This window comes from Coturnix japonica, chromosome 15 (genome assembly GCF_054131305.1).
Source record: "Coturnix japonica strain WE chromosome 15, WE-NBRP24, whole genome shotgun sequence".
Taxonomy (NCBI): Eukaryota; Metazoa; Chordata; class Aves; order Galliformes; family Phasianidae; genus Coturnix; species Coturnix japonica.
Genome location: NC_140677.1, coordinates 15470584 through 15498175, shown reverse-complemented (window position 1 = coordinate 15498175; position 27592 = coordinate 15470584). Strand labels below are relative to the sequence as shown.

Here is a 27592-nt window from a genome sequence, read left to right as displayed (position 1 = left end):
GCTTCTCCAAAAGACTGCCTTGCTGCAAAGATAATTAAATAATCTTTGTCCTTGTGAACTACACAGCAAAACTCATATCAGACAGAAGGTCCTGTTAGTTGATGTCACCTTACCACTTGCGTGCCGCAGGCCTGATATACCACATGGCTGGCTCCCCATCCACACAGGAGGAACAGCAGTGCAGAGCTGTGAGCTGGAGAGGCTGAGCAATAATAATGGTGTCTCTTTGCTTTCTGCAAGCAAGAAGTATGTCCCATAAGTGCCGTCCCAAGAACCAGATGCTGCAGATCCGGATCCCACTGCTCCCCCCATCCTCTGCCACTCCGTCAGCACTGACCTTACTGTGGTTTTTCACTTCACTGAGAACAACAACAGATTAATTCAGACGCAGTGCTGACATCGTCATTAACTACAACATCTTCTGCTTAACCCAGCTGAATTCACACGGCGTGTTCTTCGCTGTGCGTCTGTTTGGCTTAGATTGCTGTTTGTTCGGTGGAGCGCCTTAGAGAGCCTCGGCAGCACGTCCTGATGTGGTCACACAGCACAGAACGGAATCTGAACAGGAACAGCTCTTCTGTAAAACACTGCTCACTGCTATTGATGACGCTGCTTTACTTCAAATAAAGATCCGTATCATGAAGTGAATTAGTACTACATTAAACCAACTCAACTCTCCTGCAAGTATTAGTTACTGTTTTCTTAGCTGGTTATCCCAAAACTCATTGGGAATTGCCATTAGGGTCCCACTGCTGTCCTATCCTACATTCTCTTCAGTGTTTGTCTGGTTTTTGTGGTTATGTTTTTCCTCACAAAATTCTGAGCATTATCTCAGTATTACTTGCTTGGAATACTGGAAGCATCTCGTCATCCCCGCATAGCAGGAAGTTACCTGCATCATCAAATACAGATAGGCAATATTTATTTGCCTCATTTCAGTGACCTCACTCTCCTTATCTTAGCAGTAGAATGATTTTAGTTGATGGCATACATTAAGAAGTCATTGCTTTTTGCACAGCTGCTTATTCTTCCTTATTTTAACACTGGATTTCTCCTGCCATGCTACTGGCTCTCTTCATGTTTTGTTACCTGAGAATCCATGTCTGCTGGCATCATGTTTCGCTCCTTCTATTGGCGTAATTGCTTCTTAAATTATTTTCTCTTGTTTCACCAGAGCTATTCTTGATAGCTTTGATGCTGTGAGTATTGGGCCCATCTATTTTCCCTGCGGTCTTGCTGGGGATTTAATTTATCCCAGTAATAACTGCTGCTATTTTGCTTTCTAGTACATAGCTATGACAGGCCTTCACTGAGAAAGAAGCAAACTGCCAATACGAGCTTGTAAATTTGATAGCTTCTTGGGAGAGCAATATTTCATATTCACATGGAGACTTTAAATATTTGTGTATGTAAATATCTTACGACCACATCTGTATCTCCATCTACTTGCAGCTGTGGCTTGGCACTGTGGCTGCCCCTGTTTGTGGTCAGTATGACTGTATAGCTTTCTGAAGGCAGCCAGCCTGCATTGCTCTGAGTTCCAGCTGGCTGGAGAGTGATGTGGGGAAGCGTGTCTGTTGTGTCCTCAAACAGCTGAACATCATTGCCCACTGTGTGCCAGCATGGGCTGCTCACTGGGCTCTGGGTAACAGTAACAGGGACTTGCCTGTTACTGTGCATAGATATGGTGCAAAGTTGGTGCACTGGGAGAGCATCATGTTGTCCTTTTTGCTCCAGAACAGGATGGGCTGATACTGAAACAGAAAGCAATGAATGCTGCCACGTGGGTTGTGAGCTATTTTTTCAAGAGGCTGAAGCATACATGGAAAAGCATCTATCAATAGTAATTAAACATGTTCGACGGTAATTAAATACACACTTGAACTTAGTAGCAGTGCTGAACATTTGATGGGGAATGAAGTATTTTGATGGTTGGAGGTTTTGCTAAACCCTGGGCTTTGCAGATATTTTTCTGCACTTTTATTTCCCAGCCAGGTTGGGGAGCATGGCTCCATAACTCCGTGTTGCTTTTGTGTTCTCTTCTTAATTGCAGTTGTACTGTTAAATGACCTGGAAGTTGCACTTAGAAGCAGAGCGATCTGTTCCATCTGTTTCATCGTCCTTTCACAAGGATTCCTGCCTGAGAACACTGAGCTCTGCATCAGCTTTGTCAAATGAGTGGGGAGAAACAGTCATGGATTTTGAAGGAAGCTCCGTGATGCACTTGGTTTCTGTGTCTGCTGCTAAGGAGCTTTAGGATACTTGATTTTATTTATGTATTTAGAGTCAATATTTCCTTTTGTGATATAATTTTATATTTCCGAAGAGCAGGCACTGATCGTTTTCTCCACCTGAAAAATGTTTTAATGTAATTGATTTTGTGTTGAGCTTTGTGCTCAGTTTCCCATTGTTTGACTCTTTGCCAGAGGTATGTGCTTAGGTTGCTAACTGCCTTTAACCTGACAGACTTGCTTTAATTTCCCCAACCTGAATCCAGGTGTTGTTTTCACGTTGGAATTCACCTGGCTGTAAGCAGAATGGGGTTTCGTGGTATTTCCTTCCTGTCTGTGTCACATCAGTGATGGCTTTTGCCTTGTCCCACTGACATTTCTCATTGGCTGCTGAGTGTTTCCCTGCGGTCTGTCATTTGGAGAGGTTACCTGTTACCCAGAACATGGCAGTTCCCATTTGCAGGCTGCAGTTATTTGTTCTGACACACACCTTTAACTATTAACTGTTGGAGAAATGCTCTGTTCAACCTTGGTGCTTTGCTGTTGTCTGCATATACTTTTTGGAAGAGGGTCCAAAAGGGTAATCCTGTGATATTTGCATGTAATCCAAGCGGTGCCTTTTGTGAACACCTCCATATAGCAGAATAAAGCAGTATGTGAGTGTTCTTTCCCTCGCATAATTACACAGTATTCCCCTTCAGCTAAAAGGGGCCCTATGTATTTGTTTTTACTGAAGGATCTATTGGCAATGCTGCTATGGTCGGCATTGTGCCAGAAAGGATTGCTTTGGGAAAGCAGCAGACAGGGTGCTGCTACCAAAGTAAATATTTGTTAGGATCAAAGATTCTCCTTCTGCATCTGCACTGGTGCTGAAATGTCTGTGAAATCAAACAGGTGTTGTACGTTGGCAGTAACACAGCAGTGTGACTGAAAGGCTGATAGCAAGAAAGGGAGATTCCCATTCTAGCATGCACTGAGGCCTGAAAGAGCAGAACAGAGCTTGCAGTGCTTGCTGGCACTTAGCTCACTGCTGTGGATGTGCCCATCTTTGGGAAGCACTGGGAATACCTTGGATATGGATCACATTACAGATGTGGGTCTGTCTTTCCAAACCAATAGAGCAAGTGGAGTAGACCAGCAGAAAGGAAAGTTGTTAGATCTCACTGGGTGTCAGATAAGGCATCTCTGAGTATGAACCAAAGACTCATATCAAAAATCCATTGTTAGGTTGGTCCAATTCCTGATAAGCCCATACAGACGTTGGGTTTGTTTGTTGGTTTGTTTTCCTGTTGTTTTTCTTTTCTTTCTAATAGCTCTTTGTCACTGTTCAATAGTCCCTTGTTTCTGGAAATAATAACGGACAAGCAGAATGACTTGGCCTGCAGACTGCTGCTGTCAATCTGGCAAAGGATGCCCCGCAGGAAGAACCAAGTAGGCAAAATGGGTGGGGGGAATGAAATCAACCAGGACATTCAGAATTCTCAAAGCTCAGCAGAGCCCCTGGGAAGTGGTCAAGAACAGCAGGGAATAAATGGAGGTTCTCCCTGAAAGTGCACTTCTCCCACCAGATCAGCATGAACCTCATGTACTAGAAATTCTCCTGTGCAGCTTCCTTGCACAACTGTGCTCAGTAGTGCGGTGCTTTTGATGAAGTAGCACAATTTTCACACCATTATAAATGGAGGCATTGTTAAATAGGACTAACCTCCAAAGTGCAACTTGTGTGTGAAAATAACAGCTCAGTGTTGTAGCGTTTGATGTTCTGTACATTCCTAGTTCTCTTTTATTTGCTTCTATTTCCATTTCTTGTGCTTTATGCGTATCTTTATAACTGTCATCTGCTTGCTCATTTCTATTGAAGTTTGTTTGTTTCCATCTACTTTTAGCCTCTTCTTGCACATCTCTAAATCTGAGCTCTCCCATCTGAGCATGGCCATTGAAATAGCACAGCCTGACGTTTGGAAGTGAGTGCAGAGCCTTCTGTTTCACATGGGAACTGGAAGCCATCAGTCCTCTGAAAGTCAGATCAGTCCTATTTAAAGGAAGTGTGCAGTTATGAAGCCGAGGGGGTGGGGTGTAAATAACATTTTGTGACTCCTGCTTTGTAAAAAAAAAATGTTTTCTGCACTCAAGATAATGAACTAATGACAGTCATTAAGGCCTTAACTGGCAAAATGAAATGATTCATTTGGAAATTCTGTTAACTTTGGACCAGCGTCTTCTTAATAAAGAGTCCTACCTTTAATGAGATAAGGCAGCATAGGTTTTATTTCTTCTTTGTTTTTGAAAACGAATTTAACAAAACAGCAGCAAAGATCTCTCTATCAAATACTTTGGCAGCTGATATATTATACAGCACAGCAGCAAAGAAGAAAGGTGGTTTACCTTTGGGGTGCTGGAGGATCACTGAGCTGTGTGGGCACCTGGCTGTGTCTCCTCAAACCAGCAGGTGAGGCTGTTTCCCATCACATCTACTTTGCAACGCTGTACAACCCTGGGAAAGATGGAAAAAATACCAGCATTAATGGAGAGGTTTTTAAAGAAGAGCAGTTTAATACTGTTATTTTTGTCAGTGCTGCTTTGCTTTTCATTCATCAAAGAAGTAATGTAGGTAAAGCAGATATGTGATATACAAGGCTTTCACTTCCTTTCTGCAGAGGTAGAAAAGGGAAATACAGCAGATCCAGGAGCTTGCTTTGTTTCTCAGACAGTCACCCTGCAGTTGGTAGCCTTGAGATCTGTCAGTTTCTCTCACTCTGACACTGAATTTACTTTGTAAAATCACTTCTTTCCAGGTCATCATTTCTGCCTGAGGAGCAACTATGTGAATTATTTTGGTCTCTCTACCGTTGTTGTTGTTTCATTTTTTTGGGGCTTTTTTTTGGAGTTTTTCCCTATTTACTTTCCAGTACCTGTCATTGTGCCTTTATCACTCTTCTCCCTACCTTCAGCATAAACCCACCTCCAAATACAATTTTGTAAATGCCTTCTCTGCACTCCTAGTGGCTCATTCATAATGAAATAGGCTCAAGAACAACCAGGAATTAGGATGTCAAGATATATTGTTGGGATCTGTACATCCATTCCACATTGCTGTGTACCTTCCCACATGCCAAGCCTTGCACAAGGAGAGGCATCACTGTTCTTGGGCCCATTTCTGTTTAAGAGGTGTAGGACTTGCTCAGGAATCCATGCTTGCTTTCATTCCTCAAAGGTCTCCACAGGTGAGATTTGGAACATCGTTTAACACTGTGGTGCACTTGTTTTCGTGATGCTGTTAGAAATAGTTCTCTGAGCACTTTGGGTTTCTTCTTCTAGAAATAGAAGATGTGAGGTGCACAATCACTATTCACGTAAATACTTTTCTTCCAAATATTTTCATTAACAAAAAGAAAGAAAAAGCAGTAGGTATTGCTTTACACTTGCCTTTGCCAGGCATTCCATCAGAAGCATCTCACAGTCACTCAATAAATATCCACCTCGTTACACTTTAAAAGAACTGTGGATTGTAGCCTTTGAAATGGCTGCGTTAAATCAATAAAGCAATTGAGTAGATTGTGTTATCGCTGACATTCTGATAGTGTGGATCATGAACTCAGACAGACCTGGCACTGCACCGATGGCAGAAAGCTAATATGTTTTTTCTTCAAGGGAAAAGCGAAACCCCGGTCTGCCCGATGAAGGGTACGATTTGTTCTTCTGAGATGTTTCTTTTGTTCATGTGCTCTCTGCTGCTTTTCAGAGCACACCCAGAAACATTTGTTCCTTCTTTTAGCTCTTCCTCGGGAGGGCCTCCCACCATCACCTCGCTGCTCATGCAGTGCTGCTGGAGGTTCCATTTCCATCCAGCTCCTCCTGCTCTGCAGCTGAGCTGCAGCAAAGTGCCTGATGCTGCACTCCTCTCTGCTTTTAGTGGTGTTCCCATTCCTGTACCAACAGCTGGAGGGCTTACATGGCTCTGCAATGCCGTGCTGCTGTGCTGAGCTACCTAATGAGTAATTATTAAAAACAAAATGAAAGAAAAAGCCAAGAAAACCTAACCATTAATTGATAAGTTGCTGCAGCTTGCCACGTGGGCTAAGAGCAATGCAAAGAGGGGGCAGGAGCACTGGGAGGTTTGGAAAGAAGAACCTTCTGAGATACTGCAGTGTTTATTAGCTGCTGTGCTGAAACTGCATTGTATTTCTGTTTACATATCAGAGATAACAGAAACTGGGGTATAAAGTGCGGAGAAAATATCTCTTGAAATTACACCTTCTAGTTATCGATTTCAATCATAGCAGGTCCAGTCATTGTGCTCTTAAAGGGAGTTGGTTTGGGAAGGATGAAAAAAGCTCTCACCTTACATGCCACTGTTTGAATACAGCCGATACTCCACTACAGCCAATAAAAATGTGATATCTGTGAACTCGAGGCATTTTATCTGTTCAGGTATTTCACAGCTGTGTCGGGAATCATCACGTTTATCAGTAAGCACACAAATGTAACTGCTGTGCAGTCCTGCTGTGCCATCTCCTGATATTGCTCCACAGTTTGCTGTGCAGGGGTACGAGCTGAAACATGACGTGCGATGGGCTTACGTCAGTTTGTCATCGATGTTCCACAGACCTTGTGCTCAGTGAGCTCCACGTCTTCACTGAGAAGGTCTCAAGGACTTGTGCAGTGCGGCATTACTGAGCAATAGCAGTCCGGCTAACAGCCAGGTAAACGGGGGCACTCCCTTTCCTGTTTAAAGATGGTTGTACAGGGCTCGTGCCTGAAGTCATCCCCTCCTTTAACCATTAACAGGTCCAAGGGCTGCACACAGATGAGGCTGTGCATGTGGTATGGAGAACCCAAGGGCAAGTGTGTTGCAAGAGAGTGTTTGGTCACAGCTGACAGTATAACAGGAACACAAAGTAGCTGCTGTGAGAAGCGGTGCTCTGTTGCAAAAGCAGCAAAACTGCTACTGATGTGACTTCAGGCTGCAAACTCTGCTTGGGTGGTTGGCTTTCCCCGCTGCCTGTAAAGAGCATTTGTTTCCCAGCTGCTGGTGTGTCACTTAATACAAGGCAAGACTAAAAGCTCCTTATCCCTTCATCTCTCCTTCCTCGCCTGCAGGATTAAATGCTGTAAGAACAGACTTTAGGGAGGTGCTTAGCTGGGATCGGTCCTTTTCCATTCCGATTTAATACCGTACCAAAGGGTTTCACCTCAGTGCTCTGCTTTAAGGACATCCTGCAGTTCTTGAGTACATCTCTTTTTCCATCCCAAGAATTCACCACAATACGCCCCATCTAATTTGTCCCCCTATCTGTTCAGTGAGCATTCAGGATTCCTATCCACAGAATCCATGGTATTTAGTGATCTCACTTATGTATAAAAATACTCCATCTCAACAACTTGTTGGTGTTTTACCTTTTATACTGAGAAGTTATTTATTCTCTGAATCTTCTTTTTCTCCAAGCAGCTTCAAGATCACGTTGAGGTGTGAGTTACATAAGCATACTCCATTTCTGATGGCTTGAGAGCAGCAGAAAACTGTTGGGAGACCTTAACTGAACATAATGGCACCTTTTGAAAACTAAGAACAGTGTGTGAGCTTAAGAAAAGAAGAATTACTGTGATTGTATCACGACTTTGTTTTGGTCTTATCGTGTCCATTCAATATTCTTGGCCTCATTGTGTGGAATGTTTGATTTTTAACTGTGTTTTCTCCAGGCAGACACTTCTAGGGCCAGGAAAGGATCTTCTGTGTCTTCTTTATTCTTTTTCATCACAAAACCCTTTATTTTATTTGCTTTTTTTACAGAAGCCTTATGGGCATGAGGTGATGGGTGACAGGCTGGGAAGAAATGTTATATTAGCCGCTGTATTGTTTGTCTTCATGTAAAAAAATCTATTTTCTCCCACTTGCTCATCTGTTTGACCAGCATTTCATGGCAATATCCTATTAGCTTATAGGAAATTCACACAATCTGTTTCTCTTGTAGCGAAGTGCCTTCAATTAGGCACTTTATCTTGCACAGAGGCTATCGGCACAGCAAAGTGCAGCGTGGCACTGATTTAAAGGCTGTAGATACACGTAGTTGTGTTTGTCCACTCTTGTTTTTTATCCCCAACAGCTCTGGGTCCCCAGAGCAGGATCAGTGACACAGAGCTTAATGTAACCACCTCAGTGCAGCTCTAGGGCCCAGACAAATGGAGATGCATCATAGCCCTGTGCTGCTCTCCTTTGGCCTTCAGATTGTGTGGGATCTAATGGGAACATGGGGCTGGAGCTGTGATTACCCTGCGCATTCCTGAGGTGGTTCAAAGCAGCTATTTACAGACTGAATTACCACAGAACTGGTGATTATCCATTGAGATGGACCCATTTTCAGAACAGCCCCAAGGCAGTAACTCCACACTGGGGATCAGGAGAGCATTGTGATCCTGATGACTGACTGCATCACGTTTGTTAAAGGCTCAGGAATTAATTCACACTTCTTACCTTCGCTCTGATGAATGGAAGGCAGCCGGGAGAGCCCCATTCAAAGATGGCGGCCATGGAGCGCTGCCCCGCACAAAGATGGCGGCGGGCGGAGCGAGCGCGGCGGGTTCGGCCCCTGTTGGAGGGCGGGACTTCCTGGGGCGGGCAGGCGGCGCCGGGCCGCGATGGTGGCGGCGTGAGCACGGCGGGCCGGCGGCAGGCACCGTCCCCGAGGGGAGCGGCGGGAGCCGGGGCCGGGTATGGAAGTGGAGAAGATGGACGAGAACGAATGGAAATACCACGGGGAAGGCAACCAGAGCCTCGTCGTCTCGCACTGCCAGGTGAGGCGGGTAATGGCCGGCGCCGCGCTGCCGCCCCTCCCCCAGCCGGGCCCCGCGTGAGGGGGCGTCGCCTCAGGGATGGGGATGGGGATGGGGATGGGGGGGGGGGCGGAGAGCGGCTCCTCTCCGGTATCGTCCGCCGGGCTGGAGCAGAACCGTGCCCTTGTATAAGAACTAATTGTAGTGTACAAGGGATGGCTGAGCGCTGAGGGATCGTTACCGGTGTCTTGTCTGCGCCCTGAGCGCGCGGTACGTGTGAGAAAGTGCTGGAACCTGGCTGCCCTTCCCGGGCTCCTCGTTCCGTCCATCCTCACGTCAAATGGCATTAAACGCTCATTCAGCCCAGCAGTGCTCGGTATTTTGGTTCCTGTCTAAATGTTGGCTGTGTTAAAAGCAGCTTAAAAACACAGCGAACAATAAGAGCCGGCGGTGCGTGGCTTTGACCCAGCACTGCTCAGGGTGAGCCCATCCAACTGCAGCACCTGAGCTTTGTTTGGACACTTTGTGCCTCTCACAAACACAACCTGCTTTTATCGAGGTCTTATCAGCTGGTGTCATTAAGGCAGTGATGTTATTTTACTCTTCTTGCTGTGTTCAGCTCGTAACTTTTAAATGCAGGTGTGGGGAGCAGGGTTGGCTGTGGAGGGGTGATGAGGCTGGGAGCTGAGATGGAGAGCAGGGTAAAAGTGTTTGTGTTCTTGTCGTTTCTGTGTTCTCCCTTCTCGTGCACAGTTGTATTGTGGAATGTGGGATATAAAGCAGTCCCTGCCTGTCTGGATCTGAACCTCTGAGTTCTGGAACAACAACAGGAGCAAATTCAAACATCCCCCCATCCTTCTGGAGAAGAGGGCTCAAGCTTTGCCCTTTGTGAATACTGATCCAAGGAGCTTTGTTTCAGCTTTGATGCTGTGGCTGCCTGACTGCTTGAGGTGCTCAGGGCAGGTTGGATGGGGCCCCAACAGCCTGAGCTGGTGCCTCATATAGTGGTGGCAACCCTGCTTACAGCAGGGGAGCTGGGACTGGGGAAAGTCTATCAAGTCCCTCCCAGCCCAATCACTGTGTGATTCTATGAGCTCCTGCCCTCTGGACCGTTCTTTGAAGCCCTCAGTGTTCAGGTTGGGGGGGAAGGCAGCCTGGACGCACGCTCTCATTGCAGGTTGCATGGAGTGCAGGTGAAGGCTAAGAATGAGGCGTGCTCCAGTTCATGCTGCTCTGCTGTCTTTAAGCCTTTGTTTGTTTATAGGGCTTCTCCCATTTGCTGTGTCTTTAAGACGTGAATGTAACGCGCTGTTAATCCAAGGTTACTGCAGTGCCAAAATTAAAATGATCATGGCAGAGTCACACGGCCAACAAACAGCTCTGCCATGAGGGGCTGATAAGTCCCAGCTTCAAGCAAGCAGCGAATGGCTTTTTGCAATGCTTTTGGATGGCGGCATATAGATTAAGTCTGACTCTCAGCCCCACTGGTGCTCTGTGAAATGTTTCTATTAGAAAGTGAACCATTCTTCTACATCATTGATTTCAGTGGGAAGCAGTTGGCAACTCTGCTGGTTTCTGAAGGCAGTGCTTGATACATTCAGATGGATCTCCCTGACATACACAGAAACTGAAAGTTTCTTCATTCAGTATCTGTATGATGTCCATGTGTTGCAGTTTGGAGTATTCGATTGAATCATAGTATCCTCTTCAAAGAACATCTCTTATCGCACTTCCCCATACAGGGGACCCTCTGGTTACTTCTTGGAGCTGCCCAAGGGACATGTGAAGTGCTGTGCTACAGATCCAGCTCCACAAAACCAAACTGGCCAAACAAATAGACACTGTTACATGAGAAAGGATGCTCCTTGTTCTCTGTGTTTTATGGGAGCGTTGTTCCTTCTGCATCAGACTTGGCTTCTGGTTTAAAGAGGTGGCTGCACTGTTCCTTCCTTTCCCTGTTCTACCCTTGAGCAGTGGAGAGGGACCTGAGGAGCTGCCACCAAAGTTACCGTCCCATGAGCTGTTTGTTTGCTCTTTCTGACGTGGTGTTTCAGAAGTGAGCTGGTAATCCTCTTTGTAGTCCTGCACTGCCGTCAGTTGTTTGCTCTCACAGGACACTAACTCTCCATTTCAGAAAGACTTCAGGAAATTGTTGTTTCTTGAGTAGCATAAGGAACTCTAGAAATAATGGCTTGTAATTCCTTTGAGTGTTGAAACACTGCTTGGAAGCCCCTTTGTGAGGTAAAACCTGTATGTTCCTCCTGTGCCCCACTGTAATTTTATGGCAATCTAATGCTTCCTTTTAAATGAAGTTTGTGTTTCAGGGTGACTACACGGAGCTGCTACAGGAGAAGGATTTTTCCCAGTGTGTTTTTGATTCAGTAGGATAGTCCAGAGGAACCTTGATGTGCGTTTACAAATTGCTGTGGTGTGTATCTTCAGGTTACTGTTAATACCCATCTCCTTCTGGTCTCGGAGTGCTCGCAGCTCTAACAGCCCTGTGCTTTGGTTTGTACATGAGCTAATCTGCACAGCATATGTGAGCTTACTAGATAGACAGAGGAGATGGCAGATGGAGAAGGTAAACGAAGCAGAGATGAGGAGGCAGAGGAAGGCAGTCAGACCTGCAGAAGATTCTTATAGTTGGTGACTGTCAAAGGTGAATGATATCTGGCCTTCAAGGTATGTGGATAAGAATGAAGTATCAGTATTGCACTGCTCTCAGTGCTTCTGTCACAGATGTCCTTCCCACCCCCTGCTCAGCTTCACAGCTACCCTGCACTTAGGTGCCAGTCTTTGGTGTCCCTCACATTGCAGCTACCTCTGCTAGCAGCTGCATTACGATGCCTGCACAGTGTGTGCAGGAAAACCCTTCCTGCATACAGGAGATTGATTTGGTTTTGCTCCCCATAAAACAAGGTTTATTCTGTGTCTGAGGCAGTGCTTTGCGTCAGAGGCTGCGTAGCTGTTACTAGAGCTGCTTCTTGAGTATCAAGTAGTCTTCGTGATTTGTGGTCTTTGGTTGGTTTGTGTTAAGGATAATGAAAAGCCATCGTACTGGAATATTTTGTTGCAGTGAAGTTACTTGGAGAGAGCCATTAACAAGACTGTGTGTTCAGACTCAGGGGTTTGGCTGAAAGAGTGAGAAGTTTATGGGCAGAATCAGCAGCTGGCTGCAGCTTTCCTGTTTGTACCTCTGGCAAAGAGAAGAGATGCTGATCGTTAATGGGCAGCTCGTTGAGCAAATCACCAAAACTATGGGATACAGCGCAGGGAGGAGTTTTGCATCTGGTCTGTCATATTTTCTGAGGAAAGCAGAACTTTGATGTCAGGGAGTTGGAACAAGATCCCAGTGTGAAATCCCAGCAGTAAAACAGGTTGATGACTAAATGTGATAGACTGCTTTGATTTCAGCTTCCTAGTTGTAATTACTTTTATCTTATTTATTGTGAGTAGAGGAGCTTCTGTTGCAGTCTGCTGAATCAAGCAGCTCTGTGAGATCCAGCTGGAGAACCACGATGTGATCAAGGTGTGGCACCAGTTGGAGAAGACAGGAAGGGATGCACGCCTTGCTGTAAACAGCAATTAGGTTGTCGGGAATAGGAGGCAATGACTGGCTTGATTGGAATTCAGGATCTATTGTACAACTGTAGCCTCTATCAAACCATACAGAAGGTGATACCAGGTAGGAGAAGTCAATGAAGACAGAAGGAAGAACATGGTGTCTGCTCTGTTTGCTGCTTCAGCTCTGTCCTCCCCTCCAGCCTCTCTGTGCAGTGTTTTCTTGTGGGCCCTGTGCTGCAGGCAGCACGTATCATGTCTGATTTGTTTCCAAATAATGGCTTGAAATACTGAATGGTCAAACCAACTGCTATGCCAGAGGTTCTGTGTTCGTATAAAGAAATCATGGGATTGTTCTTAAACAGCTCCCGTGCCAAATAGAACAGTATTGTTCAGTTTCTAAATGCTTCCTTGCACTTTGTGTAAGCAGTTGCTAAACTTCCTCCATACTGGCAGGAAACGGAGCTTTCCTCACTTTGTTCTGCGTGAGCTTATCCACGTTCTTACACAGAACGAAACTGAGTTGGGAAATGTAACGTTTAGTACAGTGTTACCACGTGTTCTGCATTCCAAAGGCAGGGAATTTCCCAGTGTTGAGTTGGCCTTCATCTCCCATGACTCGCATTGCCCGGCCTGTTGGGTGCAGGAGCTTGGTCTTATGAGGATGAACTGCTCTGACCCTGCTAAGGAGTAGTGACGAGCTCCTAAGAAACCTGTTCTCTTCTACATTTGGCCATTCATTTGCTTGCAGAAAAGCACATTGGCTTTGATGTTCAGTGTGTAAATATAAATCTAAAGCGTTGAAGATAACAGACAAAAAGCCTCACGGCAACAGCCACCCACTGTGTTTCCAGGAATCGGTCGAGTGAATCAGCCATGCAGGAGCATAAGAAGCACAGAGTGGTGTTTGCAGTGCTCACAATTCTCACCCAGCTTCTGGTGTCTCCTGGACCGACCTCAGCACTGCCCCGCTGTGTTCGTGTGACCTTGCTGTAAGGGATGGGTCTAGAGGGCAACTTCTGACAGTTCACCCAACAAAGAGATGATGATGATGATTTTTGTGGGTCTGGATCAGTTACTCAGGTGGCTCCCAGCCTTATTGAGGGGCAGTGCAGGATGAAGTTGATGGTGACTGGTTAAAATGGATCTGTGACATCTACACCCAGTACTTCTTGCCCTAATGTGCATCTTCTCAGAAGATTTCTTAATGAACAGGTGCTGTGTTGTTACAGAAGCTGAGATTTCCCTGAGCATTGGCTGGAGGAAGTTCCTTGGCTGGGAAGTGATGAATAAAGCAGTGCCTACAGCACCCTTGAAATACTCCGGGATCAAGTGACTGAATTGATTAAGAAGTGAAGATCAGATCTCTCCGTCACTGATCCGCTTGTTCATTAATATTTAAAGCAGGAGACCAAACCGGGTGATCCTGTTGAGCCATCGCACTGTGTGCACCAAGTGCTTGCTGCTGCTGAGCTGAGCTGTCAGTGTGGATCAGAAGGGAGGGAAGCCGTGCAGCAGCCCTGTGGGCACAGCAGCAGGTCCAGCTGATGGGCAGCGGTCTCAGTCATCATCTCTGTTGGTGTGACAGCAGTTGAACTGCTTAGCTCTTGCAGCATGACATCGATCAGAATGCAGAATAGCTTCACCTGAGAGTGTTTCCTGATCTGGTCATTTGCTGGGGAAGAAGCTTAGATTCTAGAAACCCAAAGTGTAACTTGGACTTTCAGTCTGCATGACTGTTGCTGGGTGATGTGTGTTACTACACCGCCCTTGTTGGTGTGTGGAAAGGTGCAAATGGAGCACTGAGAGGCCGAGCAGTAACTCAGAAAACAGCTGTCACTCTTTACCTACTGTGGTGCCCAACTGGTTTTATCCACATCTTGTTTGAACAGGCATCAGTGCATCCCTGCAGGTAAATACTGGCAGGGCAGATAGTGATGCTGCCTCACCCGAGGTGCAGCTCTGTGTGACCGAGCCTGGGAGGGTCTCAGCCTCCTTAAACTATGTGAAAATTTGCTTTTCATACAAAAAGTGGCAGTATTTATTCAGTACAAATTCACCAAGACTTTGCTGAAGGAAAGATGCTTTAGGTGACTTGTCTAGTGGGATGGGCTTAAGGAAAAAGGCACTTAATAGATCTCTGGAAGATTTTCATCTGGACCCTTACAAATAAAAGCTGAGGGATCTGAGGAAGGGATTTTAATTGCTGTTACAAAATTTGATGTACAGGTGGCAGTTGTGCTGTTGAGATGAAATTTGAGCTTGTGGTGTGCATAAATACTAATGAAATCTTATTGTTTCCCATCTCTCTTCAGCGCTGTGTGGTGCTGCGGTTTCTGAAGTTCCCCCCCAACCAGAACAAGGTAAGACTCAGGGAGTGCTGCTGCTGAAAGCCCACAGGTGAGCTGAGGAAAACCTGTTGGAGGAGAAATAGGAAACCCACAGAACTGTGACCGATAGGAGCAATAATAAGGGTTGCTTTGAAACGTCCCTGTGCCCTGGGAGCTTTGGCAGCAGGGGGAAATCTGAGATGATGTGACGTGTATCGGGGATGTGAGTCCTGTGCCACAGCCTTTGTGTGGGGCAGGCTGGAAGGCTGCAGTGCACAGAGGAGAGGTTGGGATTCCTGTGAGGAGAGCTGTGGTGGTGGAGGAAGCATTAGCATTACATATCAACATATGTGAGTGCAGTGATGCTGAGGAGAAGATGCAGGTTTCAGTGTTATTAGGTGGGACAGAAGAGGAGCAGCACAGGGCAGGATTGTGGCACAGGTCTGCTGCTGCCTGCAGGGATGGTAGCTGAAAAGCCACTGTACTCTGGACAAAGATAGGAAATACTGAAAGAAAGGCCTCTGCTGAGGACTTCCCTGTCTCATCTGCTGCAAACAGAACGTGGCAGGAGGCAGCCGGCCATTTTCTAGGGCTGTGGCAAGACATTTCTTTGCTTGAGAAGGAACTGAAGAAACTTATCTTAGATTTGCTTTAAAAGGAATAAAAGCCAATTGGGAGACAAAGGTGGTGGGTAGGAATGAAGTGTCAGCGCTGTGTTCTCGTGGTAAGAAAAGGAAAGCAAAGGAGGCAGAGGGTTCAGTTTGTGCCATTTGCTGAAGCTGGTGAGTGCTCTTTAGGGCAGAGGAGCTGAGAGACAGAGAATGGCTTCAGTTCTGTGCTCTGTCCCTCTGCAGGAGAAGTATAAAAGTGATATGGCTGTATTGAGAGAGAGGTTGTTTTAGGGGAAAAAAGTAAAAGGAAGCAAGCAAAGTCAGTGTATAGGGAGAATTCTGTTTTTGCATTAAATCAGAAGGATAAATGCAGAGTTTTCAGTTTAACAAGGGACAAAGAGAAGTTATTTTCTAGTAAGAGATGTGCTGAAATGTAGATGTGCATCTCACTCTTCTGCTTCCCTTCTCTGGGTGAAGTGCTTTCAAAAGAGCACTTTGCGTTTCTACTGCTTGTCTGTGGGTCAGGGCTGAGGGATGTCAGTGGTGAAACAAGGCGATGTTATCGCAAACCGTGATGTTAATTTCACACTTAGCTGCTTTAACAAAAAGTCCTGATAATAAATAACGTGACTGTGGGTTACGTTCCAGTCAGAACTTGTGGAACAGAAATAACAATAAAATGAATGAAAATGATTAACCAAAAAAGATGGTTGCTGGTGCTGCGTATGTCAGCAAAGCAGGTGGGAGCAGCCTGTGAGCACCAGTGAGCTTCCCCTTAATGCAGGAGGTGCTCGTTCAGTTTGGAAAATGAGTCCTGCTAAAGGGAGCGTGCTAAACTTGGTGTGTTAACTCAGCAGACCTGGGTTTCAGTAATAAAATAATCTTTCTTAATTATGCATCTTATGTATGTTTGTTAGTGCTGCCTGCTGGGAAAAAGAAATCTACCTATTGTAATGGTATTATGGAATAGAAACTCCGGGTGCAGTGTTTGTAGCACAGACTCTCCTGCACGTGAGTGTTGGTGCATCTGGTTTGACATACAGCTCTGGGAGCTGCTGCAGAACAACAACAGCTTGAGCAACCCGCACTAACACTTTTTTTTTTTTTTTTCATTATTTCTGTCCTTTTTTCCTTAGAAACTTAAAATGAAAAATCATCTTTTCTGTTTCCATGATCACCTCGAACTGCTGCAAGGAAACAGCAGTTGTGTGCCCATTTAATTCCAGCACTTACTGACCATTGCTTTGCTAGATGAACAACTAGTCTATGTATGTACTGAGCAGTGGTGACCGTCATTCCATAACTTAATTAATGCATTTCTTTCTTCCAGACACCAGAGGAAATCCTGCACCATCTGCAAAACATCGTAGACTTTGGAAAACATGTTATGAAGCAGTTCTTTGGGGAGAATTACGTTCACCATGGGGTAAGCATTTCCTTCTTCAAATAAATGCCTGTTGCATTGTAAACTTCCAAGTCTTAGGGTTCCATTCAGCACCCTGAGAATGGAACACCCACTGACCTTTGGTATTCTGTTTTAGGATTCCCAAACTGGGCTGTAATCTTTGTGCTGAAATATAGATATTTACCTTTTTTCTTTCTTTCTTAATTAGGAAATTATCCAACTGCCTTTAGACTTCGTAAGACAGCTCTGTTTAAAGATTCAGCCAGAGAGGCCAGGTAAGTATTGATGACAGTGTTGAAAAGGGGGCCTTTCAAGCTATGGCACATGCCTTACTGGGAAGTTTAAGAAAGTATCTGCCTTAGAACATGGCTCTTGAAGTACTGCTTGTGCTGTGAGGTTTTGAGGAAAGAGAAAACGTGCATTGCTTGTGGGGAGGGCAAACTTAAGCAAGTGCGTAATTGACTAAATCCTGCTAAACTGTGTCCAGCCTTTCTAAGCTTTTTGCTTTCTTTTCTTTCTTCCCCCAACTGGAGAACAACACAACTGTGGAGTAAAATAAATATCTGCACATTGAATTTTCTTGTGTTTTTTTTTTTTTCTTTCTTCCCCTCTCTGCAGAGTCTCGCTGTGATAAAGATATGGACACACTTAGTGGTTATGCAATGTGCCTTCCTAACCTTACCAGGCTGCAGACCTATCGCTTTGTGGAACCTCGGCCAATCCTCTGCATAGAGATTAAGGTATCAAATAGGAGAAAACTCTTCTGTTTTCTCTCCCTTTGCATTCTTTAAGCTTGTACTGAACAGAGCGGTTTCAAAGAAGTGCAGCAGTGGGATATGGCAGAGATCAGACCCATGGGATGAAGTATCTCTTCTCCCTCTCAAATCACCCATCTTTAAAGCTTAGAAAATTCCCAGATATTAGTAGGTATCATTTGTAGGCAACAGCAATTTTGTGTCTCCTTAATTCTTAAATAAGGACTTGAAAAGAATCAGGAATAGTGTACAGTGACACATAACAAAGCTCTTAAGGGTTGGATGTTGACTGATAGATTTTTTTTCTATGTCCTTGACACGTTGAGTGCCTTTTATAAAAATGAATCCATTTGTATTTGTGATCTCTTTTTTGTTTTCCTTTTAGCCAAAGTGTGGCTTTATTCCTTTCTCCAGCCATGTTTCACAGGAGATAAAGCACAAGGTGTGTCGTTACTGTATGCATCAGCATCTCAAGGTAATTTCTTGTGGTTGTCATCCTGCTTTCCTTTGACCATACCACGTTGCTTATTCACCATTGCAGTCTTGCTTTCATGCTGAAACTTGCATATTGTTGCTTAAGTCTCTGATATGACTAAAGATAGTGGGTGGATGTGCATCTGAGTTGCTGGGTTTGAATGTGTTTAGTGAGAGATGGAAGAAGTTCTGTGGGAAGCTGGAAGCAAACTGTCTCTGAGGGCTATTAAAGCTGTTGATGAGGTAAACTCCTGTGTCAAATCTCCTTTCCAACACAACTCAGAACGTACATGGTAACATTCCATAACTTAAAATGGCATGTAACACACATGGAACTTATTTGATCAATGGCCTTTGTATGTCTGAATACGTGTATGTATAACGGTGCCTTATTGAAATGTAACGTGAACTTTCTTCCTGCTTTCCATTTGTGAATGCACTTTGAGTGATTTGAGCTCTATATGAAGACAATGACCCTTAGCAGTCATGAGTTGTAACTTTGTAGGGGTTTAAATGTGATGGCACCTCTGAGAACAGCAAATTCATGCCACATACCTGACTTAAAATCACTGACAACGGTTACTCCCAAAGGTGATTTACAGGGTGGTGTTGGTTTTCAACAGGTAGCGAATGGAAAGTGGAAGCGACCAAGTAAATATTGCCCAGTGGATCTCTTCTCAGGGTAAGGATGTGCGTGACTTGATTGTGCTTTTGTCAGGAAAACCTCTTGTAGATTTATTTCTCAGGTTACTTTTACTTTCCCTGTAGTATTAAGGATAATTAACGCCTGCTTGCCTGACTCATACAGTAAATATCTGTGGTGCTGGACACCTCTTCACACCTCTTCCAGGAATCGGAGTTGCTTATTAATGTACCGATATCTTCTGCTACATAACATGAAATCTCAGAGGTGTTTCCATTTACTCAGATCTGACGCTGTAATTTCCAGCAGTCGCTTTGTGGTGGATTTAGGATGAGTAAAGGTGGTGGTAAAACATTCTTGGATTTGTTTTTTCCTCCTAGAAATAAACAAAGAATGCACTTTGCTTTGAAGAGCTTATTGCAGGAGGCACAGAACAACTTGAAAATATTTAAGGTAACCAGTCCCATTTGTCTGCTGGATTGACTGTGGGTCTTTTTAAATGTTTAATGTTTTATGCCTTGGCTTTTAAACAAATTGATTTCAGCACTTGGACAGTCGAGATCCTGCTTCAATCTGCCTAATTGGCACCGTCAGTGTTGGACTGTGAAGTGGAAGAAAATGGGAAAATGGAAAAATTCTTAGTTAGATTTCAAGTTAGGGCAGGTAAGTAATAATTTCCCAGACCTAATTAGTGAATGAATCAGCAAGAAGCGACTAATAGAGAAAGGCTTTCACATGATTTAAAACTGTGTTCTTCAAGAGGAAGAAAATAAGAGAACTTTGCATGTTGCTACAAATATTTTTGGAATAATATAACAGCATTACAACATTAAGACCAATGTGCAACACACCTCACTGGGAAAGCAGACAGTCGTTTTTTTTCTATGTGGAAGCGAAGTAGGAAAGTATAAGGCAGGAACTGATGGATTCTGCAGATTTTCAGATTAATTCTAAATAATTAAAATTATTTTCAGTTCATTCCATTATTAAATCAGTTATTTCAATTACTTGAACTTGTGCTCATTGTCCCAGTGGTTCTATCAGAGCACAGGATGCTGTCGTGCTTTTTCTGTCCCATTTTATTACAGCCTGCCATTTTCCAGTGTGGCTTTAATGGGAGTTTGTTTGATGTGGCACTTTTTCACTTTGACATTATTCAGAAAGGACAGATAGGGAAATTAGCTGTTTCCCTATTATATAATTAGCTGTGAAATCACGTTTGTTGTTCGGATTGCTTACAGTGGATTCAGTGCAGTGAGTAGCATGTGAGTTAAATGGGGGCTTTTTTTTGGTCCTAATTCAAAGTCATTACCTGGGATATCTGATTAAAGAAGCAGGGTAAATTTGTATGCAATTGGGAACGTGTGTATTTATATGCAGACTGTTAAATGAACTCACTTTTTTCTGCACCACGTGTCATTTTAAACTATTAAATCTTGTACTCTGGTTAACTGTGTACAAGTAACTGGATTTCATGGTTTATCTTTTCATCTATCTTTCTCTTTTGCAGAATGGGGAACTAATTTATGGCTGTAAGGATGACCAGGAGTGCTCATCGGACTGGAATGAACTCGCTCGTCACTTAAAACCTTTCTTTTTTCCTTCAAATGGGTTGGTCAGTGGACCACACTGTACAAGGACAATTGTTAAAGAACTAATCCATGTTATAACTCTGACGCTACTAAGTAGTACTGATGCCTGCAGGGCAGGTGATATGAAGACAGTTCCCGTCTCACAAGGAAGAAGCTACTGTGAAGCAAGTGCTTTTAATAAGGAGCTGGTAAGAAATGGTAAGAAATAATTTCTCTGTTCCCAATCGACTGTTATCACATAGTGATGTGGATCTTTGCTTCTCATTTGATCTTTACTGGTGTGAGAACTGAAACAGTAGAACAGTAGAACAACAACCAAGTTCTGAGCTGCAGTGCTGTTAGGTTGTTGTTTTTAGTATGACCTTGTAGTGAGCACTTCTACCACCTCTATCTGCTGCTTGGGATAAAAATCAGTTCAGAAGGCAGCAGAGGATGAATTAAAGAGAACACCAGCTTGAGCTGACAACAGTAACAGATTATTTGAAAGGACTGGGGCATTTCTATGCTGTGTGTGATGAAGTCTGGTTGCTTTTGTTGGTTGGTTACATAACATTCAGTTCTTGCCTTCCCCTGCCCTTTCTGACAGCCCTACCCAGCCAGGCTGTAGTTTGTTTCCTTTCCTACTCCACTCCTGGTAAAGAGGTGTGAATAGTGGAGGTGTGAATAGTGGAGGTGGTGGGAAATTGAAGTGTTTTTTAATTCCTTTGATTGATCTGAAGCATATTTGGATTTGCTTTGTGAACAAGCATTCGCCATAACAAAGTGAAGCAAAACAAAGACATTCATGGCTGCCTTTTCTTCCAGGTAAACACAAATTGGAAAGCTCTGGCTTACCGAGGGGTTGCCTTCTTTATAAAACTCTTCAGGCTCAGATGCTTGACATGCTGGATATTGAAGGACTCTACCCTTTGTACAACAGAGTTGAGCAGTACTTAGAGGAATTTCCTGAAGAGAGGTAAGACTCCATGGCTTTTCAGTTCTGATCGAGTAGCTTTGCAGACAAGACTGGTTCTGTGTAGACACGGCTACTGTTAACTTTTACTGCTGTGTACAGCCTTCCTTAATAGATGTTCAGAATACACAATGGTAACTTGAAATCCAAAATAGAAGAGATTAATTACTTCAAGGTTTGATGTTACTCAATTAGACTTGAATTTTAAGGTAATAATTAAAGGAAGCTCACAGTGGAGTATGAAAGAAAATACAGTTCCTTTGAGGAAAAATACAGTAGAATGGATGGTAGCTTTCCCTGCCTTCAGAAGCTGCAGAACAATGTCTGCAGGAATAATGGCAGTTTTACAGTCATTCTCAAGTCTATATTAGTCTACCTCCTACCCACACTTCAAAACCCTTAATTTCATATTCAGCTGCAGTCCAAACTGCCTGCAGGTTCTTACAGAACAGATGAATGGATAATGGTTTATTATCTGTCCATCTGCTCTTGACCAGCCTGCCCTTTGTATGTAGGTTGCTCTGAAAGTAATGCCTCCCATTTATTCCCCTGGAAACTACAGCAAAGAGAATGTGTGCAGGGATGCTATCTCACAGAACAAACTCTCAGCTACAAGGCACTTTTTCAGCATAGTTACCACCATTAGCTGTGTGTTTTTTTCAGTAGCGATCAACAGCCCGCATGCCGTGCTAGTGAAAACATGCACCTGTGGAGGTCACCCTCTATTGCTGTCTCCACTGTTGTAACACACCACCCACTGCTTCTTTGTGCTCGCATCCACTGCTTGGTTTCCATAAACATTCAGAAAGTGTCAGTGAATGACAGTGGGGGCCTTTTTTCCACATGGAGGAATTCAGTGACGCACCTTTACTTCACAGGTGGTTCCACAGCAGATGCTGCTCTGTCAAACCGCCCCTCTGCTGCCATCTGCTGCACGGCAATACAATGTAAAGGAACATTATTGAGAAGGTTCAGCTTCTACTGTCATCTCACCAACAGAATCAGATAGGAGGCATTACTTTTGGAGCAATTCAAGAAGCTTCATTTCCATTCATTCTGAAATAAAGCTTCTTAGACTTAATTAGATGCTTCCTGCATCGAGTAACTGCCTGTACTTCTGCCCGTGCTCACCAGAGGGCACTCTGGCTTCACTTGCAAGACATGGCAGCTTGAGCTCCTTCAGCTCTTCTGGCCTCCGCTGTTGCAGCTGAAGCCTTATCTTCTGCAGAGCAATGAATTGGCTTCAGGTTCTGGTTAAATCACATCCACTGTGTGGTTTACCCGGATATCTATACGTTAGGCGAGTTACTTTAAAATGCATTTCATCTGTGTGATGTTTTTATGCTGCAAACCCCATTTTTAGGGGTTCAGATTTTCAGGGGTTCAGCTGTTTAACGTGGGAAGGACCATCGGGGCTGTTGAGCAAAGATCTCATTGGCCATGAGTGAATCATTTTGGCTGTTGGTAAATCTTCTTTTAAAATTTATTTAGAAGTACATTGCAGATAGATGGACCTTACAACGAAGCCTTTTATGAGAAGCTGCTTGATCTTTCAACAGAAGACGATGGGACAATAGCATTTGCATTAACAAAGGTACTTTTCCTGTGTGTGCTGTTAATTAGTCTGACAATTGTAATAAACCCCCACCTGAAATCAATGGATGGTGGTAGCATCACAGCTGTCATTTTAGAAGTAAATGATGACTTTGGCAGCATGCAAGGTTGTATATTTATATAGCAGATGTACCTAAAACCAAATATTTTTTAGCATCTATTCTTAGGGGGCGGAGGGAGTAGAGCTACTTATTTCCTTCCTAGGCTGAGGAGGCATTGATATGACCAGGTGCTTCTTTGGGCTTCAAGGACAGAATCTGCAGGAAATAAATGTGATTTGTACATAGGTTGCTGTTATACCACTTGCTTTTCTGCTAAACATCTGCTATAGAGATAGTTTTTAGCTCTTAAAATGATGGCTTACTAAAATACTGCGTATACTTACTAATGCCTTTCATAAGGAGCAGTGTGCTTGATATCTAGACAAATACAAACCCTAATGGTAAACTGAAGGTATTTCTTTATTGTGTAGGTGCAACAGTACAGAATAGCGATGACTGCTAAAGACTGCTCCATCATGATTGCCCTTTCACCTTGTCTACAAGATGAGTGGTAAGAACAACTGAATTCTTGCTACTGAACTTACTACTAAATTCTCTATCCTTCAGTATACCTGGACACCAGTTCTGATTCTAAATTGTATTACCTTGAACTTAAGTGGGAGCTGCAGTAATTGCTGCTGCTAGGTAGTAAGAGTTTTGCTTTGTATGCAATAATCCTTAAAGATGGATTATATTTACTAACTGTAAAGACAGCAATTGTGAGTAATGTTTTAACTTAAGCTGTGTGGAAGCCCAAAGGAAAATGAGTCTAGAAGTGCCAACAGATTTGCCTTAGAATTGTTAAGCTGTAGTTTCTAAATGCTACACTGAATGAAGTTTATTTTCCTTGGAAGGTTTAAAAGAAACATGAGGGTCACTTTTGTGAGGGGACTTGAGATGCATGAATGAAAAATATCAATTTCAGTGACTCAGAAGTGCAACATGGTTTTGTTTTCCAGCTCTGAGCAAAGACCTGCAGTAATAGCATCCAAAACAAGATTCACCTTTTCTGTTTCTGTCCTGGACCTCGATCTTAAACCCTATGAAAGCATTCCTCACCAGTACAAACTTGATGGCAAGATAGTAAACTATTATTTGAAGAACATACAGGCCAAAGATGACCCAGTTATGTCCGGTCTCTTCAAGGAGAACGAAGACTGCACATTAGTTCTCCACAAAGTGTAACTCTTTCCTTAAGGTTACTTTTATTAGAACACATTAGAAAGCGAGAGATCAATGGAATACAATTATGGTGATTTTTTTCTATTGTGTTCAGTGCATTCTTCAGCTGTGAATGTTTTTGCTTTAAGAAATGACTTCTAATTGGTATGCCTTTTAAAAGACATGGAGTAGCACTAGCACATGCATTGGCTATGTAACCTTACTGAATGTACTTAATATGACAGAGCAGATAATGTGCCAAACCTGGGAACTGGAGGACAGATCAATTTAATATGAAAAGTCCACTTGTTTAGAATTGAGAGAGCACAGAAGGTTTCCTGAAGTATTGCACTAACATTGAAAACCTAATTACTAACAAGAGAATCGCCTTGGAGCTTGTGCTTTTGAGCCCCACTCATACCTTCTGTAGGGGAAAGGAATGCTCTAACAGAACCTAATAGAAATCTCCACTGAAAATAGAACTGCAGTGGCTTTCAAATGATCTATGGGATTACCACGTTATTGTGAACACTTAAGTACTAATGCATGAGGTTAAGAAAACCAGACTGCCTCCAGAAATTCTGTGATCACTTTGTGTCTACCTGAAGCTTCTGAAACTGAGTGAAAAGGGTTAAAGGTAAGAATATCTGAACGTTATGTGGTAGCTGAACTCGTCTGACATACTGGTCTTTTATTTTCTACGTTACGTGCTGCTATGGAAGGTGAAGCCACAGCTCGCTCTTTCCTACTATAAACTGAGCGATAGAAATGATGAATTCTCTACGTTTTCCATATAACTTTAGATCTTTCAGGTCCTGTCAGATGTTGGCATTATCTCAGACATCCCACGTCCTGCATTGCATGAGCAGCTGCTTTCAAGGCTCATTCTTTTTAAGTGACAGAAAAGAGGTGACAGAATCCACTTTTCTTTTCTGAAGCTTAGGGGGTCGCTTTCTCACGATGCGAAGTTTGTATCACTTACTTCAGCAATTTAATGATGGCTTTACTTTGTAAACATGGGTACATAGAGCTGGAAGCCTGTGTCATCTGCAAAGATGATCCTGATTTGGAGAGTTGAGGATAAACTCCAAACTGGGACAGTGTGATAAAATCCACAGCCGCTTTTCCCACTGACGTGGGGATTACAAGCCCTGAAACGCAGAGAGGTGCTATTGGAGCTACAGTGAGCTGCTGCTATCTGTGATCAATGCCTGCTTACTGGTAATGTTTTTCAAGATAACGTAGGTTGATATTTAAAAAACCACACCCATATTTGCATTGAGATCTCAATGTGATGTTTGGACTGGTTCATGTTCCCTGAAATTCAAAAGGCAGAATCAAACGATGCTGTAAAGTTGCCTCAACTCAAGGAAGGAAGAGGAACGGCAGAGTGACCACCACACTGACAGCAGTAGGGCTCCATGTTAGCAATCTCTTATGTTCCACTTCCAGGTGACAGGATGCCTTTGTGGAACATGGGCTGTTCTCACTTCAGTGTGATACTGAGTGCAATGGGCTGGTGGGCAACAACAGTAACAACAGATTCTTCTGTAAGAAAGCCCAGGGGAAGAGAGATCCATTTTTAAAACCAGAGAATCTCCAACTGTTAGACAAGTTGAGGAAGCACAACTGAAAGGTTTTAAAGTTGTTTTTATGCTGTAACTTCAGAGACATTTCATATGCAAACAGAAGTGTGTGTGTTGGTAAAACAGTTTCATTTTCATGCCAGAAGAAGCTAAGGATGAAATAAAGACTGCACAAAAGTAGCTAAGCCAGTAACACGTCAGTGGATAAAGTAGCAAGGAATTTTGCCTGTCTACTGGATTTCAAGCTTGAAATGAGGCTGCCTTATATCTACCAAGATATTTCATGGAGCTGCTGTTCATCAGAACGTGAGCTCTGGCATCGCTCTGCTGGAGGTTCTGACACAAACCAAACTGTTCTATCAGTTTTTCCCAATCTTCCAGAACAGTGGGAGACTATTGCAGTGATTAACACGAAGGTATTACGCTGTTGCTTTGAAATCAGTAGGTTCAATTATTGGTTTCCTCACCTGTTTTTCCTATTGCTGTATAATACTTGGACATAAGTAACGTACAGAGCAGGAAGTTGCGCTGTTTATGCATGGATACAGAAGCTATGGACTTGAAAAGAAGGCTTCCTAATATACTTGGGAGTCCACATCATTCTCATCTTTGGCCCTTGATTCCAGGAACAACTCACTCTGTCTCAAAATTACATGACTTCCCGTTGCACACGTTGGTTTGAACATGGCTTGTAGTGACAGCTACAGCAGGGCAGGAGCTCCTGAAAAATGCTGACAGCTCACAAGTGACGTAATGGTACATGGAATGGAAGCAGAAGAAGATTACAGAACGTCTGTCTCATCTGTTTGGTTTCTTCAGGGATGAAGGTATGAAATTTGGTGCTTTTATAATGCGTTACCTACTCAAAGTGTGAGAATTACCCACCGTTCACAGCAAGCAGTGCCCAACTCACCCACTGGCTTTAACAGAATTAGAACGGGCCTTTCTGGTTTAATTTAATGCCATCTCTGCCCAACACCGCTACGGAAAAGAGTCAGCAGTTCATACAGTGACATTAAGCATCGTGATTTTAAAAACCTTCCCATTATTTGCCTACTTCCAGCCTGGTGTAATAAGAAAGCTGTTCTCCCCTTTGCTCTGGGAGCCTCCTGCTGTTCTGTAGTCATTGAAAATCACTGTACTTTTACAGAGCTGTGAAATGAAACCTCCACTTTGTATGGACTTGATTTGGACAGTGCATGATCTTTTAACACTTTCCGGGCATCTAGAAAATGTTACAAAGATAAAACCACTCTGGTACATGAATGATTCAGAAAAGAGAAATTTATAATGAAATCACTCTGTACATGTAACTATTTTATTTGGCATTTTTGTATTTAAATGGCTGTATTTATTTTCATGTCATGACAATTTATATATAACGTGCCATAATTGTACAGATAGCATGTTTTATGAGTATGGTTTCTAAATGGAAAATAACTTAATGTTTATATTCAATAAAATTATAGACTGCGTAACACAATACCTTAATTAAAACTACTTTTGGAATTGCTACCTGTTGTACGTCACGCTGGGTTTCATTTTTCCAAGCCAACCACTTGGATCAGGTTCTCAATAGCGGCTTCAATCCCAAACAGGTGCAACATGCTGCGGAAGCAGGTTGGTGCGTTGGCAATAACTGCCGCCTTCTGCCCCAAGACTGCAAGAGAGATGCACAATAGTAACGTGAGTGATCTGTGTGGTTCTCAAAGCAGCTGCCAGCCCTGCGCATCAGGGTAGGACGAGTCACCTGCTGCCTAAAACAAGACATGGTTGTTTTGCAAGCGCTGTGAAATAAAACACGTTGGAGGTGAAGCTCAGCAGGTTGCTGCATTGCCATTTGTTTGCCTGGTTGGTACAAGATG

The 27592-nt window shown here is 43.5% G+C and overlaps 2 protein-coding genes and 1 long non-coding RNA gene across 10 annotated transcripts in view; 1 reads left to right on the top strand and 2 right to left on the bottom strand.

Moving 5' to 3' along the window:
* Nucleotides 1-125: 125 nt before the first annotated feature.
* LOC146758380 (uncharacterized) lies at nucleotides 126-6692 on the bottom strand. 4 transcript variants are annotated; one of them, XR_014934871.1, is made up of 3 exons: nucleotides 6573-6692; nucleotides 4617-4725; nucleotides 126-233 (listed from the first exon to the last, which is right to left on the bottom strand). It is a non-coding gene; the product is annotated as an uncharacterized LOC146758380 (long non-coding RNA). The 4 variants fall into 4 exon arrangements; XR_014934870.1 differs by lacking the exon at nucleotides 126-233 and adding an exon at nucleotides 422-558; XR_014934868.1 differs by lacking the exon at nucleotides 126-233 and adding an exon at nucleotides 4125-4263.
* A 2153-nt stretch (nucleotides 6693-8845) lies between these two features.
* Nucleotides 8846-27242, top strand: IPPK (inositol-pentakisphosphate 2-kinase). 3 transcript variants are annotated; one of them, XR_014934858.1, is made up of 14 exons: nucleotides 8846-9023; nucleotides 14879-14926; nucleotides 16835-16930; nucleotides 17118-17184; nucleotides 17528-17649; nucleotides 18050-18139; nucleotides 18762-18820; nucleotides 19162-19234; nucleotides 19326-19444; nucleotides 20292-20571; nucleotides 21178-21328; nucleotides 22817-22919; nucleotides 23412-23491; nucleotides 23940-27242. XR_014934858.1 is itself a non-coding variant. In XM_015874670.3 (13 exons), exons 1-13 carry the CDS (start codon nucleotides 8943-8945, stop codon nucleotides 24163-24165), a joined length of 1476 nt encoding a protein of 491 aa, XP_015730156.2. In that variant the 5' UTR covers nucleotides 8846-8942; the 3' UTR covers nucleotides 24166-27242. The 3 variants fall into 3 exon arrangements, 2 of the variants coding, with proteins under 2 accessions (XP_015730156.2, XP_085373168.1); XM_015874670.3 differs by lacking the exon at nucleotides 19326-19444; XM_085517042.1 differs by lacking the exons at nucleotides 19326-19444; nucleotides 22817-22919; nucleotides 23412-23491; nucleotides 23940-27242 and adding an exon at nucleotides 22204-22308.
* The window catches only part of CENPP (centromere protein P), a 100054-nt gene continuing 90597 nt past the window's right edge, over nucleotides 18136-27592 (bottom strand). Inside the window, exons 9-10 of one of the 3 annotated variants that reach the window (XM_085517055.1) lie at nucleotides 27244-27387; nucleotides 18136-19157 (exon numbers count right to left, since the gene is read on the bottom strand). In XM_085517055.1, the coding sequence (XP_085373181.1) occupies nucleotides 27266-27387 (122 nt within the window). In that variant the 3' untranslated portion in view covers nucleotides 18136-19157; nucleotides 27244-27265. Of the gene's footprint in view, nucleotides 19158-19184; nucleotides 19383-27031; nucleotides 27388-27592 lie in introns of those variants that run through there. The other 2 variants (XM_015874677.3, XM_085517054.1) reach the window with 2 other exon arrangements.

What these genes read in the sequence shown, in the direction of transcription:
- IPPK (XM_015874670.3), top strand. Translation starts at nt 8,943, where the DNA reads ATGGAAGTGGAGAAGATGGACGAGAACGAATGGAAATACCACGGGGAA. An exon ending in TCCTCTGCATAGAGATTAAG is followed by an intron (nt 17,650 to 18,049) that starts GTATCAAATAGG and finishes TTTTCCTTTTAG; the next exon opens with CCAAAGTGTGGCTTTATTCC. An exon ending in GAGGAATTTCCTGAAGAGAG is followed by an intron (nt 21,329 to 22,816) that starts GTAAGACTCCAT and finishes AAATTTATTTAG; the next exon opens with AAGTACATTGCAGATAGATG.